This window comes from Muntiacus reevesi, chromosome 20, assembly GCF_963930625.1.
Source record: "Muntiacus reevesi chromosome 20, mMunRee1.1, whole genome shotgun sequence".
NCBI classification, from domain to species: domain Eukaryota; kingdom Metazoa; phylum Chordata; class Mammalia; order Artiodactyla; family Cervidae; genus Muntiacus; species Muntiacus reevesi.
Genome location: NC_089268.1, coordinates 28717789 through 28731934, shown reverse-complemented (window position 1 = coordinate 28731934; position 14146 = coordinate 28717789). Strand labels below are relative to the sequence as shown.

At 47.1% G+C, this 14146-nt stretch overlaps 2 protein-coding genes across 5 annotated transcripts; one reads left to right on the top strand and one right to left on the bottom strand.

Moving 5' to 3' along the window:
• Nucleotides 1–355: 355 nt before the first annotated feature.
• Nucleotides 356–3143, bottom strand: ATP6V1G2 (ATPase H+ transporting V1 subunit G2). Of its 3 annotated transcripts, XM_065913051.1 has the most exons (4): nucleotides 3059–3143; nucleotides 2354–2452; nucleotides 1895–2040; nucleotides 356–1447 (listed from the first exon to the last, which is right to left on the bottom strand). In XM_065913051.1, the coding sequence occupies exons 2-4, from the start codon at nucleotides 2433–2435 to the stop codon at nucleotides 1274–1276; spliced, it is 402 nt and encodes a 133-aa protein (XP_065769123.1). In that variant the 5' UTR covers nucleotides 2436–2452; nucleotides 3059–3143; the 3' UTR covers nucleotides 356–1273. The 3 variants fall into 3 exon arrangements, with proteins under 3 accessions (XP_065769123.1, XP_065769122.1, XP_065769124.1); XM_065913050.1 differs by lacking the exon at nucleotides 3059–3143 and having other exon boundaries at nucleotides 2354–2626; XM_065913052.1 differs by lacking the exon at nucleotides 3059–3143 and having other exon boundaries at nucleotides 1940–2040; nucleotides 2354–2626.
• On the top strand, nucleotides 2709–13930 carry NFKBIL1 (NFKB inhibitor like 1). 2 transcript variants are annotated; one of them, XM_065913049.1, is made up of 4 exons: nucleotides 2709–2832; nucleotides 3979–4255; nucleotides 12041–12262; nucleotides 12390–13930. In XM_065913049.1, exons 2-4 carry the CDS (start codon nucleotides 3991–3993, stop codon nucleotides 12977–12979), a joined length of 1077 nt encoding a protein of 358 aa, XP_065769121.1. In that variant the 5' UTR covers nucleotides 2709–2832; nucleotides 3979–3990; the 3' UTR covers nucleotides 12980–13930. The 2 variants fall into 2 exon arrangements, with proteins under 2 accessions (XP_065769121.1, XP_065769120.1); XM_065913048.1 differs by lacking the exon at nucleotides 2709–2832 and adding an exon at nucleotides 3436–3581.
• The last annotated feature ends 216 nt before the right edge of the window (nucleotides 13931–14146 follow it).

Here is a 14146-nt window from a genome sequence, read left to right as displayed (position 1 = left end):
TCTCAATCTTTCCCAGCATCGGGGTCAATTCAAATGAGTCAGCTCTCTGCATCAGGTGGTCAAAGTAATGTTACTATCTTTACTTTACTTTAAGAAGTAATGGCATTACAAAGCAATGCCAAAGCAGTGTTACTACCCTTCAGATTTTCTCTCTAGTTACCATCTATAGTCCTCAGGTTTGCAAAGGAGGAGCCACGTGTTTCTCACTTAAGAGAAAAACTTCTGTGCCATTTGCTTTTGTTTCTCCAACAAGCTTCAAATGACAGCCCTTTTGAGTGTAGAATACATAAGTAAGGAACAAAAATGACTGAAAATGAGAAATGAGAAGCAAAAAGAAGCTGACTCGACCCACCAGTTGATTTGCCCATAATTATTTTATTGACACTTTTATTGTTACAAAGGGAAAGTATGGTGTTGAGGATGTAAAAGGAAGGTCATGCACACAAGGGGACACAACATCACTTTAGATCTCAGGAAGCAGTAAGCATCTGATGGTTCTTTGGGGAAATAGGAAAAGGGGGAAAGCCAATAAACAGAAAGACCAACTTAAGAGACAAAAAGGCTAAAAAATGCAAACAGCTTCCTGGAACCACAATAAAGAGGTTAAATAAAGCTATCATTTCATCTTTTCAGGGATCATAAGGTCTGTGGGAAAAGAAAGATGGGAAGAACCAATTCTCTAGAGAATTAGGAGGGTCACAAGATGAATGAGTAGAATTAGAAAGCCACAGACAGAAGTGAGAAAACAGCTGTGTTTAGGTTTGGGCAGATGGGCAGGTGGTCATTATAATATCACAGATTTGTCACTTATTGAATCCAGCTACTAGAAACCATGCTAGGCTCTTTACAGAAAGATTTCTAGTTAATGCAACAACAAGGTAGTATTATTCCAGCCTTACAAAGGACACAGGGGTTACAGTTTAAGTAGCTTGTCATGGTTGCCCAGCCAGCAAGTGGCAAAGTCGAGAGAGACCCAAGCCTGCCTGGCCCTGAAGTCAGTATTTTCCACATCCCTACTTCTCCAAGATACAAAATTCACAAAGGATCTGAGTGAAGGTGACTTGGCAGTTTACATGGTCCCAGTGAAAGAGCAATAAGGAGATTTGGGTCTGAGCAGGGTATGTTTAAGTTTCACAGGAGAATTATTGGATCCTGCTTCCTAGAATTTCTAGGGAATGGAAGGGAGAGAAGGATTATGGTGGAAGTTGATTTTGACTTGGGGATTTCTTGGCAGGAGGGAACTGGGAGGAGGAGTCAGGCCCTAGGTTAGGTCCTAGGCAGCAATCCGGTAGTTGGGGTGGACCTGGGGCCTGACATCGCAGACCATGCCGAGAAGCTGGGCCAGGACACGTTCGCGGTTTCTCTGCTGGGAGCTCTGCATGCCCTGCACCTGGCGCCTTGTAGCCTGTTCCACTTCAGCCGACAAGTTCCCTTGGGAGCCCATGGCCTGGGGAGTGGGAGAAAGGGTGGAAGAGAGAAAAGAAAAAGCAGAAACAGAGAAAGAAGCATCCAGGCACGTGGAAGGGTCCTAGAGCAAAGCCAGGAAGCAAGGCCCTCTCCAGAGTCATGCCCACCCACGGAAGTATCTAGATAGACACCACTCGCATCCACGGAAATATCTGGACACCAAAGAGACCAACATAATGCCCTCTACTCTAAGATCTGACATGCAGCATCATCCTACAACAGACTAGGATCCTCCCCACCCGTGCCCATAAAATTCTGCCCTCCACCCCAAATGTCATCATACCCTACATAGACCTCAGCCATCCCTCTTCAAAACTCCCAGATTCTCTTACATACAACTAAGCTTGACCTCACCAGGGTCCCCTTCGACCCTTCACCACTTTTTTCTTGTGGAATCACCCTGTACACACCCACCAGATATACCCACCAACATGCACACTGGGGGTCCCATCTCAACTCCCCCACGACTCACTGCCTGCTGCTTGCTCTGGAATTCTTGCTCTCTCTCTCTGCGGTACTGGTCCACTTCCATTTGTGCCTCTTCCTTTGCCTGCTTCAGACGCCGGGCCTTCCCTGGAGGCAGAAGAAAGGACTGAAAGGGAGGGGTAGGACCCCTGCCACACACACACACACACACACACACACACACACACACACACACACACACTGTGAGAGTAGGGGGTCAGTCCCTCCCCCAAAGTTACTGCCTTCTCTCTGTCAGCCAAGAGCTGGATTCTCACCACCCACCCATTTCTTCCCTCCTAAAAGCAACCGCAGCCCCCAGTTCTCTCTCCATCAGTCTTGGGTTATCCCAAGGACTCAAATGTTTGCTGTCTCTCTACCCCCAATTTTCTTTCCAGATTCCTAAGGACGAAATGAGACTCACTCTTTCTGGCATCTGCCACCTTCTCAGCCGCCCGCTTCTCGGCTTGCAGGAGCTGCTGGATACCCTGGGATTGACTGGCCATTTCTGTTATGACCGATGCTGTTTGTTTCGGAAGCCACCAATGTACCAAATGGCTCCCCCTCTTCCCTCCCCCCACAACGCCTAATCCTCTTCCAGCTGTTTGCTGCAGCCTTTCACTCCCCCTGGGTCTTAGTGCTCCCCTTTTCGCTCAGCCTCCTGAACCGGGTGTCTCCCCCAAACTGATCCTCCCATTGATGGCTGGTCCTCCTTTCCCACCTCTCACGCTGGCAGTACTCAGAATTACCGCCTGGTGACAGCAGAGACCAGGTCCAAAGCTGCCCGCTGACTACAGCAGGTGCAGAGCGTTCCCAGTTGGAAGGAATGGGGGGCGGCGGCCGAGAGGAGAGGAGTATTTAGGAGAGAAGGCGGCAGAGAGAGATTGAGAATGGGGTGAGGAGGTAAGGAAATTATCATGCGTGGTATGTTGGGAATAGAATATCTGGGCTTCTCTGAATTCTTCCAATTTCTCTTCCCCTCTTTTTTGTCCCTCCCATTTCCATCTTTTTTTGCAACATCTTTCCAATTCCAAATTTCTCCATTCAGCTCATTTGCTTTGTCCTACAGTTGTTTCCCTTGTCTTTTACTGTATTTTTCTTCTATGATCTGTCCCTTCCTTGGCCTTACTGTGGTTTGGGGTTTAGTTTTGCATTTTCACTGCGGTTTTTTTCTTGTTTTTATCTCCTTTGTTTTCTCTCTCGTCTCATCGTTTCGTCTATCACTGAACCATCTCCTCTCTCCTCCCAGTTGAGGGAGGCGGGGTTAAACTCCCCAAGAGCCTTTGCCGCTCTCTGTTCCTTTCCCTCGCCTGTCTTCCAGACTTCCGGTTTCAGACGGACCCTTTATCTTAAGTTCGGTAGTTTCCCCCCGGAGGCTGGGCCAAGGAAACACCTCCTGCCCCCTCGGGGAGGAACGACATCCGGTAACACGCCTCACAGTTCATTTCCGCCCTTTACCTGCTTCTCGGCTTGCGCCACTTCCGTCAGTCTAGAGTGTCTCCGCCCTTCCCGCCTCCCTTCCTCGGAGCGTCTTAAATACAGGCTTCGGGCCTACTGCTCCGGGGGTACTTTGGGGGCGGGGGGGGGCAGGTCTGATGAGTAACCCCTCCCCCCAAGTCCCAGAGGGAGAAGCCTCTACATCTGTCTGCCGGGTACATTATATTCAATTTCTAGATCATTATTTGAAATTGTCTATGACTTTTTAAAATTCAGGTATCTGTTGATAAAAATTTCCCCCATCATTCTGTTTTGTATTATATAACAAAATCCTTTATGGAAATTTACCTGGGCTAATGAGCCTTTAAGTAATCATTTATCCTTTTCTCAAATTTTACATTAAAAAAAAAATGTGACCCCAGCGCCCCTCAAAATTTTTTTCAAACTTCTCATCTGGTAAAGGGATGAGGGTTAGGATTGGCCTCATTTCTTGTTGAAAATTGTCAGAAGAGATGGGGAACCAAAAGGAGAAAACAGAATGCCAGAGATGGAGGAGAAGGGACCATCCAAGGCTGGGGTCCTGACTGCTGCCTTCTTATCCTTCTTCCTCAGCCCAAGAGTTCCATGGCCTCCACTTCCCGTCGCCAACGCCGAGAGCGTCGCTTCCGTCGCTATTTGTCTGCAGGACGGCTGGTCCGGGCCCAAGCCCTCCTCCAGCGACACCCAGGCCTTGATGTAGATGCTGGGCAGCCCCCACCTCTGCACCGGGCCTGCGCCCGCCACGATGCCCCTGCCCTGTGCCTGCTACTTCGGCTTGGGGCTGACCCTGCCCACCAGGACCGCCACGGGGACACGGCGCTGCATGCCGCTGCCCGTCAGGGCCCTGATGGTGAGTCTGCCTCATGGGGAACAAGGTCATGAGCAACTGATGGGGTCTGAGATGAAGGCCAGTGGTTGAAAAAATAAGCTAGTTATTTGGTCCTGGGACTCAGGCAAGTAGTTGACCAAGTTGGCTTATGGCTATCATTTATGACTTCACATTACTGAGCTACCACTGTCTGAGGAGCCCAGCATTACCCAAACAGCAACTAGTACTCAAACTTCACATCTCTCTAGATTATTGTGTGTTAATTGCTCAGTCGCTCTGACTCTTTGCAACCCCATAGACTGTAGTTCACCTGGCTTCTCTGTCCATGGGATTCTCCGGGCAAGAATACTGGAGTGGGTTGCCATTCCCTTCTCCAGGGGATTTTCCTGGCCCAGGGGTTGAACCCGGGTCTCCTGCATTGCAAGCAGATTCTATACGGTCTGAGCCACAGTATCTAGGTTAGTAGCTACTTTTTTCTGTTAGCTGGTTGTTTGCCTGTAGTATGAAAAGTAAGATAGAGGGTACTCTCTGCAGTTACAATGCATGGATTCAAATCCCAGCTCCACAATTAACAGCTGTGTGTTCTTGGACAAGTAACTAAACTTTCTTGATGCTTAATTTGTCCCCGTGCAAAATTAATTAGTAGCAACCTTTGCTGTGTGCCAGGCACTTCTCGCAAAGCAACTCATTTAGGGCTGCCCTGGTGGCTCAGATGGTAAAAAACCTGACTGCAGTGAGGGAGACCTGGTTTCAATCCCTGAGTTGGGAAGATCCCCTGGAGGAGGGTATGGCAACCCACTCCAGTATTCTTGCCTGGAGAATCCCCATGGACAGAAGAGCCTGGTGGGCCACAGTGCATGGGGTTGCAAAGAGTCAGACACAACTGGGGGATTAAGCACACAGGCACTTCTCACAAAGCCACTCATTTAATCCTCACAACTACCCTGTGAAGATATAAACACTAACATCATTCTTCTCTTCTCAGATAAGGAAACAGCACAGAGAAGTAATTTGCCAAAGTCGAACAACTATTAAGTGGTAGAGCAAGGATTGTATCCCAGCAGCCTAACTAGATAGTCTCTGCTCTGTGGTACTTTATAGAGTTACAAAGTGATAACACCTGTGTTCAAAGCACCCATGCTGTGACATGTTTTTAGCATCAACTGACACAGTACATAGTGAAGCACCCAATACATGATAGTTCAGTCGCTCAGTCGTGTCCAACTCTTTGCGACCCCATGGGCTGCAGCACGCCAGGCCTCCCTGTCCATTACCAACTCCCGGAGTTTACCCAAAATCATGTCCATTGAGTTGGTGACGCCATCCAACCATCTCATCCTCTGTTGTCCCCTTCTCCTCCCACCTTTGGTCTTTTAAAATGAGTCAACTCTTCGCATGAGGTGGCCAAAGTATTGAAGTTTCAGCTGCAACATCAGTCCTTCCAGTGAACACTCAGGGCTGACCTCCTTTAGGATGGACTGGTTGGATCTTCTTGCAGTTCAAGGAACTCTCAAGAGTCTTCTCCAACACCACAGTTCAAAAGCACCAATTCTTCGGCACTCAGCTTTCTTTATAGTCCAACTCTCACATCCATACATGACTACTGGAAAAACCAAAGCTTTGACTAGACTGACCTTTGTTGGCAAAGTAATGTCTCTGCTTTTTAATATGCTGTCTAGGTTGTTCATAACTTTCCTTCCAAGGAGTAAGCATCTTTTAATTTCATGGCTTCAGTCACCATCTGCAGTGATTTTGGAGTCCAAAAAAATAAAGTCTGACACTGTTTCCACTGTTTCCCCATCTATTTGCCATGAAGTAATGGGACCAGATGCCATGATCTTAGTTTTCTGAATGTTGAGTTTTTTTGTTTGTTTGTTTTTTGAATGTTGAGTTTTAAGCCAACTTTTTCACTCTCCTCTTTCACTTTCATCAAGAGGCTCTTTAGTTCTTCTTCACTTTCTACCATAAGGGTGGTGTCATCTGCATATCTGAGGTTATTGCTATTTCTCCCAGCAATCTTGATTCCAGCTTGTGCTTCGCCCAATCTAGTGTTTCTCATGATGTACTCTACATGTAAGTTAAATAAGCAGGGTGACAATCTATAGCCTTGACGTACTCCTTTTCCTATTTGGAGCCAGTCTGTTGTTCCATGTCCATTTCTAACTGTTGCTTCCTGACCTGCATGCAGATTTCTCAAGAGGCTGTCAGGTGGTCTGGTATTCCCATCTCTTTCAGAATTTTCCACAGTTTGTTGTGATCAGCACATGACAAACACTCTAGATACTGGCCATTGTTCCTGTGGGTATTAATAGATCCATACTCCTTATTAAATACCACAGCTCTGAAACTCAGAAACACTCTGAGAACCATATTTTTTCATCAGCCTACCACCAAACTCATTTGGTGACAAAAATCTAACCTAAACTGAAGCTAAGCTATTCATGATATGCTGTTATCCTACTGATGTCAATATTCATACATTTCACTGCAGAAACATTCACATGTTTGGTTACTGGGGCTAGCCATGCTCTCCCAGACTACCTGATATACAGTGTACCATTGTCCCTTGCTATCTGAGAGAGATTGGTTCTAGAAACCCCCACTCCCAGGATACCCAAATCCGCAGGTGCTCATGTCGTTTTTATGAAAAGGTGTGATATTTGCATATAACCCATGCACTATCTTCCTGTAGATTACTTAAAATACTTAATCCAATGGAAATGTTACGTAGATAGTTGCAGGCAAACTGCAGATTCAAGGTTTGGCTTTTGGAACTTTATGGAATTTTTTTTTCCCCTGAATATTTTAGATCTATGGTTGGTTGACTCTGCAGATGTGGAACTTGAGGATATGGAGGGTCAACTATATGTACTTTCAGATCAGCTCTTTCCCCCAAATATCTGCATTCTGGAAAGCCTTTGATATTGATGGGGGCTTGTTGATACTGTGGTGGCAGTGGAGGCAGCTCAGAAGAGGTACAGCTCTCCCTAAGAAAATAACAGGTGAAATGCCATTTCCCCTTTTAGAGACTTTCCTTCTAGAGTAAGAACGTTAGATGAAAATCTCTTGGTGGATGAGCAATCTGAACTCAGTTTGATTGCTATTGTCATCCCCCCCAGCTCCCCAAGATGTACAGGAACCTCACCCACACCCCGAAACCTCCCCCATATAGTCAAAAATCCCCTAACATAGCGAGATAGGCTGACCTATTCAGATATTTTTTTTAACTTAGAACAAAGAGAGGAGGTTTACAAAGTGCAGGCACCTAACTTGACCGTTGACACTGTATATGACAACAGAGCAGAATGTCCTGAAGCAGACCTCAGACCCCATCAAGTTCCAGCCCTGCCACTTAATGGGCTATGTGACAAGCCCTCTCCAGTTTAGCCTGTGTGAACCTAATTTGCTTCTCTAGAATGGAGGTTGTGGCAAGTGAGGCAAGCACTTGGTGCAGTTTTGATATTCACTAGATGATAAGTAGGGCTTCCCTTGTGGTCAGCAGTAAAGAATCCACCTGTAGTGTAGGAGATGGAGGTTCGATCCATGGGTTGGGAAGATTCCCTCGAGAAGAAAGTGGCAACCCACTCCAGTATTCTCCAGAAAATCCCACAGACACAGGAGCCTGGTGGGTTAGAGTCCGTGGGGGTCACAAAAAGTTAAATACGACTTAGTGACTAAACAACAACAAAAGATGAGAAGTACTGTTATTTTTATTCTTTTATTACTCAGTTAAGGCTTCATTAGTGACAGAAATGTCTCTTATGATAGGTGCCTCCTTCATTGTATTGAATTCTAAGAAGCATGTGAGAGTGATATTATGATTCCATTTAAGGATGAGGAAAACAGGGCCCAGAACCTTCAGTACCTTGCTGAAATTTCACCTACACTCAGGTCACTCCCAGGCCTTCTCAGGCTTTCCTTCCTCCTGGTCCCCGCCATCCTTACCACCAGGTGGCCTTCTAACTCCTTGGTGGGAAGGCCCATCTCTAGAGACCATTCTGCCTTAAAATCCAGGTATTTTCTTTGAATAGATGAAATGAGCCAGAATCTTCTCGGGGAGGGTAGGTTTCCCTTCAGTTCCCATGGTGGGTCCCAGGGTTCTGAATTGGCTGGGCTGGGTTGTCACACCCAGTGAGAGGCCAGTGAATGGCCGTTACCTTTGAGGCTTTTGGTAACACCTCCTAGGGAGGTGGTCTTAGCTGTCAGAGACCCCTTTATAAACACACCTTAATCCAACAATAGCCATTCTCTGCCTTCAGCAAGAATGAGTGAACATTGACAAACAGGGTCATTTTGTCACCATCTTTGCAAAAAGAATAAGTGCAAAGCCAGCTTGATTTTTTTGTTTTTATCTCCTTAGTGTAGCATTCACTGCACCTCTGCCCTGTGCCAGCACAGTATGAGACATTTCCCATCCATTACCCACTTTGATCTGCTCAGTAGAAGTAGGCTGTGGCCCTGCTTTACAGATGACTGAGCCATCCGGTTTACGTTCCCTTTGCCTTTCCAACTTAACCTCCCACGGCACACCCACAAACCTAGACTCCTGCTCCATGACTCTGTCTTCAGTGACCCCAAGCCTGTTTTCAACAAGCATGCCTGTCTTTTATCTGCCTCTGGCCTGTCGCCTTCCTGCCCGCCCTAGTAAGTTTTCCACCTTGCTAAGTTATTCTCCCTTCACAACTCAGTGTAGGCCCCCACCTTCTGCTAGAAGCCCTCTCCAACCAGCCCGCCCACTGTCACCTGGTCTTCCTCTGCATCTCAATCATCACTAAACGTAAACTTCTGATCTGGCATTTTTTAAAAGTGTTCTGTACCAGTTAGTATCAACATCTCATTAAGACAGAAATCATGTCTTGTTTTGGGGAGTAGAACAGTGCTTCCATCACTAAGATGAAGTATGTGTTTATGCCAGAAAGCTTTTTTTCACATTTATTTTTCCCAATATAAAAGTACAACATATGAATTAAAGAACATTGGGAAAAGTTGATCTGTACTGTTAAATTGTCAGTAAATTTGGTGTTTCAAATAACTGGAGAGGGTGGTGGTGAACTATTTAATAAATGATACCAGACCATTTGTCTTCTCTGGAGAAAAATAGTCTTACCTTACACCCGACTCAAAAGTAAATTACAGCAGATTAAACATCTAAATGCAACAGGAAGGGCTCAAATTCACGGGAGGGTTTTCTCTGGGGGGATAAAACTTGGAAGACAGAATCAAAGAAAACTTTAGTTTCATCTCTGATGGTTTTTTTAAGTAAAATTATGTTGAAAAAAATGAAAATATATTAACATACCTTGTGGTAGGACTAGGTTGCTTATCATACTGTACTTTTTTCCTTTTTTGAAAAAAAATTTTTTTTCTAGGAATAAATATAGTAGGAAAAAACAGAAGGGCATAATCTTGGAGTGGAGAAAAACCCTCCTAAGAATGAATAAAGTTAAAAGCTATAAGTTGAAAATAGACACAGATTTAATGACAAAAATTTTGAAAAGATAGAGGAAAATATTTACAATATATGTGAAATAAGCACAAAGGGTAGGTATCCATATTATATAAACAACTCTCATATCTATCCATATATTATCCAGGGGAAAAGTAGACAAAGAATATGAATATGAAAAGCTTTCATTAATAAAGTCATTTTTTTAATCTATCAGGTGGGCAAAATTTAAAGGGTTGGAGATATTCAGATTTGGTAAAGGACTTCACAGGCACTCATATATTCTTTTTTAAAATACTTTTATAATTACCTAGTTTATTTCAAGAATAATGGAATAATATTCCTTATCACATATAAAAAGTTTCCTGAAAGTGATAAAACTATAATTTCATTAGGCAGTCCTATTTTCTTGATGGGGTGTACCTTGGCACAAACTTTTTGAAAGCAATTTGGCAAAATTGCACATTTTGTTTGACTCAAAAATTCCCCTTCCGAGAATCTACCCCACAGAAGTACTGTAAGGAGTCCACAAACACATGTGTATAAGACTAATCATTTTTGGAAACAAAGTCTTTCTATTGGGGGTGGGAAGATTTGTTTCGTATACACAACGGAACACTACACAGTCACAGAAAAGAATGAGGTAGGCTATGTGTACTCCTCTGGAAATTATAAATGAACTGCTGAATGAAAACAAGTTACCAAACAACATGTAACTCTTGAAATTGTCGTGCATGTGTGTCTGTGTATACCAAGACAGGACTGAAGAGGGACCACACCTAGCTGTTAACAGTGATTAAATTTATTCTTCACTCTTTAAAAAGAAAAGAAAATTTCATATTAATTAGGTCCCTTTCACATTAAAACACCAGGTAAGACTTGGGGGGAAAGCTACTCATAGTCTACCACCCTGAAACTAGAATTTTTACGTATTTCTTTCCAATCTTTTTTTCAACCATTGATTTGGTCTCTTTTTTCACACAATTGTGATTGGATCCTATATACAGTTTTGCAGCCTGCTTTTTCCCCACACCACCATAATCTTTAGTGGCTCTTTAATATTCTGTACCAGATTTTACTCATAGTGTTTTATAGTTGGAGGCCTTACCCCTTCAAACCTATGAATTTAAAAACCTCCCATGCAAACCTGAGCACCCACCCACCCTCACACCTGCTGTTAGCCCTGGTGGGAAATAAGCTGTTGAAAGACAAGGCCAGTTGCTGGGTGGGACAAATTGGGAGGGCTTGTGACAGGTCACATCAGTACTAAAGAGAAGTTCCCCCACCCCTCATCTTGATGTGGTTTTCACTGAGTGACACTCAGGTGTGCCAGGAGATGGGTAGGGGGCAGTGGGCCTTGGCCAGCCAAGGCTGGACCTATTCTATCTTGTACCTTCCTGGTACTGACAGGACAGCCCTTTCTCTGTCCCATTGTTTTGCCAGGCAGCCAGTATGTTCTCGCATCAGTGAATAAAGATTTAAAGACTGCTGGCCCACTTCCTCCTGCCCTAGGGAGAAAAAGTAGGTCTACAGGAAGGGAGGGTGCCTCACTCACCTCCCTCTGTCCTGGGAGTGCAGAGGGGGTTGGTGGCTGTGGCAGGGGGCACTGGTAGGTGCAGTGTTGGCCCTCAGCTGATAATGGAGCGGGTGCATTGAGGTCAGGACTCAGGAGGAGGGGCGCTCAGGCATGACAGTCCCTTTCCTGGTTTCCCCCAGCCTCCTGTCAGCCAGGTTGGAACCCTCTGTCTCAACCCCTTTCCCCTGCCTTAGGTCAGCAGTCATTTGGAAAGAGTTTACCCTGCTGCTGGGAACATTTCAGTGGCTTAAATTCACTACTGGACTACCTCTCCACTACCCTCCCAGCATCCCCTGGCTAAGGGTGGCTGAGAGAAATTTCCCTGAGAGTATTTATTTTTCTCAGTTTATTGAAAAGTGATATAAAAAGAAAAATATTGTGTATTTGTATATTTATAATGGTACAGATCAGGGTGTTCAGGTATTCTATATAGGATATAGTTTTGGATGAGAAACACAATAAAAAGTATAAAGTAACAGTGTTTTTCAAGCCAAAAAATGGAATATCCAGTCAAAGGGAGGCAAGCTAGAAAATATCATTTGACATAGTGGAGCTCCCAGGACACCAAATTGGCCTGCAAGGACAGAGTATTTTAAACTACCGCACTTCCTCATGATGTAAAGTACCAATAAGTATTTGTCCGTGACGGTGATTGCCTAGTACCCAGGAGGCATCCGTGTGGGCAACCCTTCCATTGCTCTAAGACCAAGGGAGTGAGTGACCTGCAGGATTCAAGATGGTGGCCCTCCCAGCTAATTTGTGCTCACTGCTCTCCCGTCAACAGCCTACACGGATTTCTTCCTGCCACTGCTGAGTCGCTGTCCCTCTGCTATGGGAATAAAGAATAAGGATGGGGAGACCCCAGGGCAGATTCTGGGCTGGGGACCCCCCTGGGATTCTGCTGAGGAGGAGGAGGAAGATGAGGCCTCTAAGGAACGGGAATGGAGACAGAAGCTGCAGGGAGAGCTGGAGGATGAGTGGCAGGAGGTCATCGGGAGATTTGAAGGTAAGGATGCCATTTCCATCCACAGCCACCCTTCTTCCCCACTGGCTTCCTGTGCTCCCTTCTCCCGTGCTGCCCATCACCTCCTCACGGCCTCTCCGAGACCACCCCCACCTGCCCTCCCAAACAGATGAAGCTTCCCATGAGACCCAGGAACCCGAGTCCTTCTCAGCCTGGTCAGATCGCATGGCTCGGGAACATGCCCAGAAGCACCAGCAGCAGCAGCGTGAGGCAGAGGGAGCCTGCCGACCCCCACGAGCTGAGGGCTCCGGGCACAGCTGGCGGCAGCAGGAGGAGGAGCAGCGGCTCTTCCGAGAGCGAGCCCGGGCCAAGGAGGAAGAACTGCGTGAGAGCCGAGCCAGGAGGGCGCAGGAGGCGCTCGGGGATCGAGCTCCGGAGCCAGCCAGAGCTGGGCCCAGGGCAGAGCACCCCAGAGGCGCAGGGCGGGGCAGACTCTGGCGCTTTGGTGATGTGCCTTGGCCCTGCCCTGGGGGAGGGGACCCAGAAGCCATGGCTGCAGCACTGGTGGCCAGGGGTCCCCCCTTGGAGGAACAGGGGGCTCTGAGGAGGTACTTGAGGGTCCAGCAGGTCCGCTGGCACCCTGACCGCTTCCTGCAGCGATTCCGAAGCCAGATTGAGACCTGGGAGCTGGGCCGAGTGATGGGAGCCGTGACAGCCCTTTCTCAGGCCCTGAATCGCCACGCAGAAGCCCTCAAGTGACCCTGAGGGGAGAGCGAGAAACTGCAGGAAGGGCAGGACAATAGGAAGGTTAAGGTCAGGAGGCCAGTACCAAAGGGCAGAGGATATGGGGTGGGAGCAAAACTTGTAATGAGTGGGGGTGGGGGGACACGGGCCACCACCCTGCTCCTTGACTCTGCCATTTCCTAATAAGACCTGGTTCCACATTGCACACCCGGTGTCTCCTCTGCCTTTTTCCATCACTGTGGTTTTCATCACCCATGACTTCTCATTTCCCACTCCACATGCCAAAACCCACAGCTTCTATTCACCTGCACCATGCAGGCACACAATGACTGGTGCCCTTTGCTGCAGACTAGAAGCCCCCTGCCCACCCACCCAGAAGGGTGGTGCTAAGAGGACCCGGATTGCCTGCCCTCCAGTCTCTCCACTTCCCATACTGGGCTCCTCTCCACTCTTCAGTCAGCGGTTGGAGAAATAGATGTGAACAGAGGCAAAAAGGGGAACAAAGCTAGTTTCCCTCCCCTCCCCAGCCGGAACCACATCCTCCTCCCCACTTAACACCCTCTTCCCCCAACACAGGGCTTTCCCTCTGCTGAGTCATTGAATGATCTGAATTGGGGGCAGCTGGAACTGGGGGACCATGAGAACATGGTGGGAGGATGGGGGATAGAAGCAGAGAAGAGAGGGGAAGAGTCCTTGTGGGGGAGTGGAATTTCAGTTACTAAAATTAGGAGCAGGGGAAGGAGGCGGAAAGAGCCAAATTATGTAACCTGGGTTGTCTGTTCTTGGGCAACCAGAGATCCACACCCGAAGCCATCAGTCCCCTCGGGCTTCTCAGTCCTGACTCTCCTCCTTCAGGGCTCCAGTTCTCAACTCCTCCAGCCAGCTTCTGCGCCCATCTCAAACCTGGGCTCCATCTCTGGGTAGCCCAGCCTTGACCTTCCAGATAAACATCTCCTTTTCCTGAGGTTGAGGAAAAGATCCTGGCGGGTGGTGGGAGAGGGTCTAAGGTTTCTAAGGCGGGAGGGTGGGGGGAGCACCATCTCTTCCACTCTTCAAACTCAGTCCCTTCTTCAGCTCCCTTGAACTAGGGTAGGAAGTTGCAGACGGCTCCAGACCCTATGCCACCGGCGGAATCCCACAGTACTGGCAGGACACAGCAGGAACTCAAGGGCAGGACTCAGG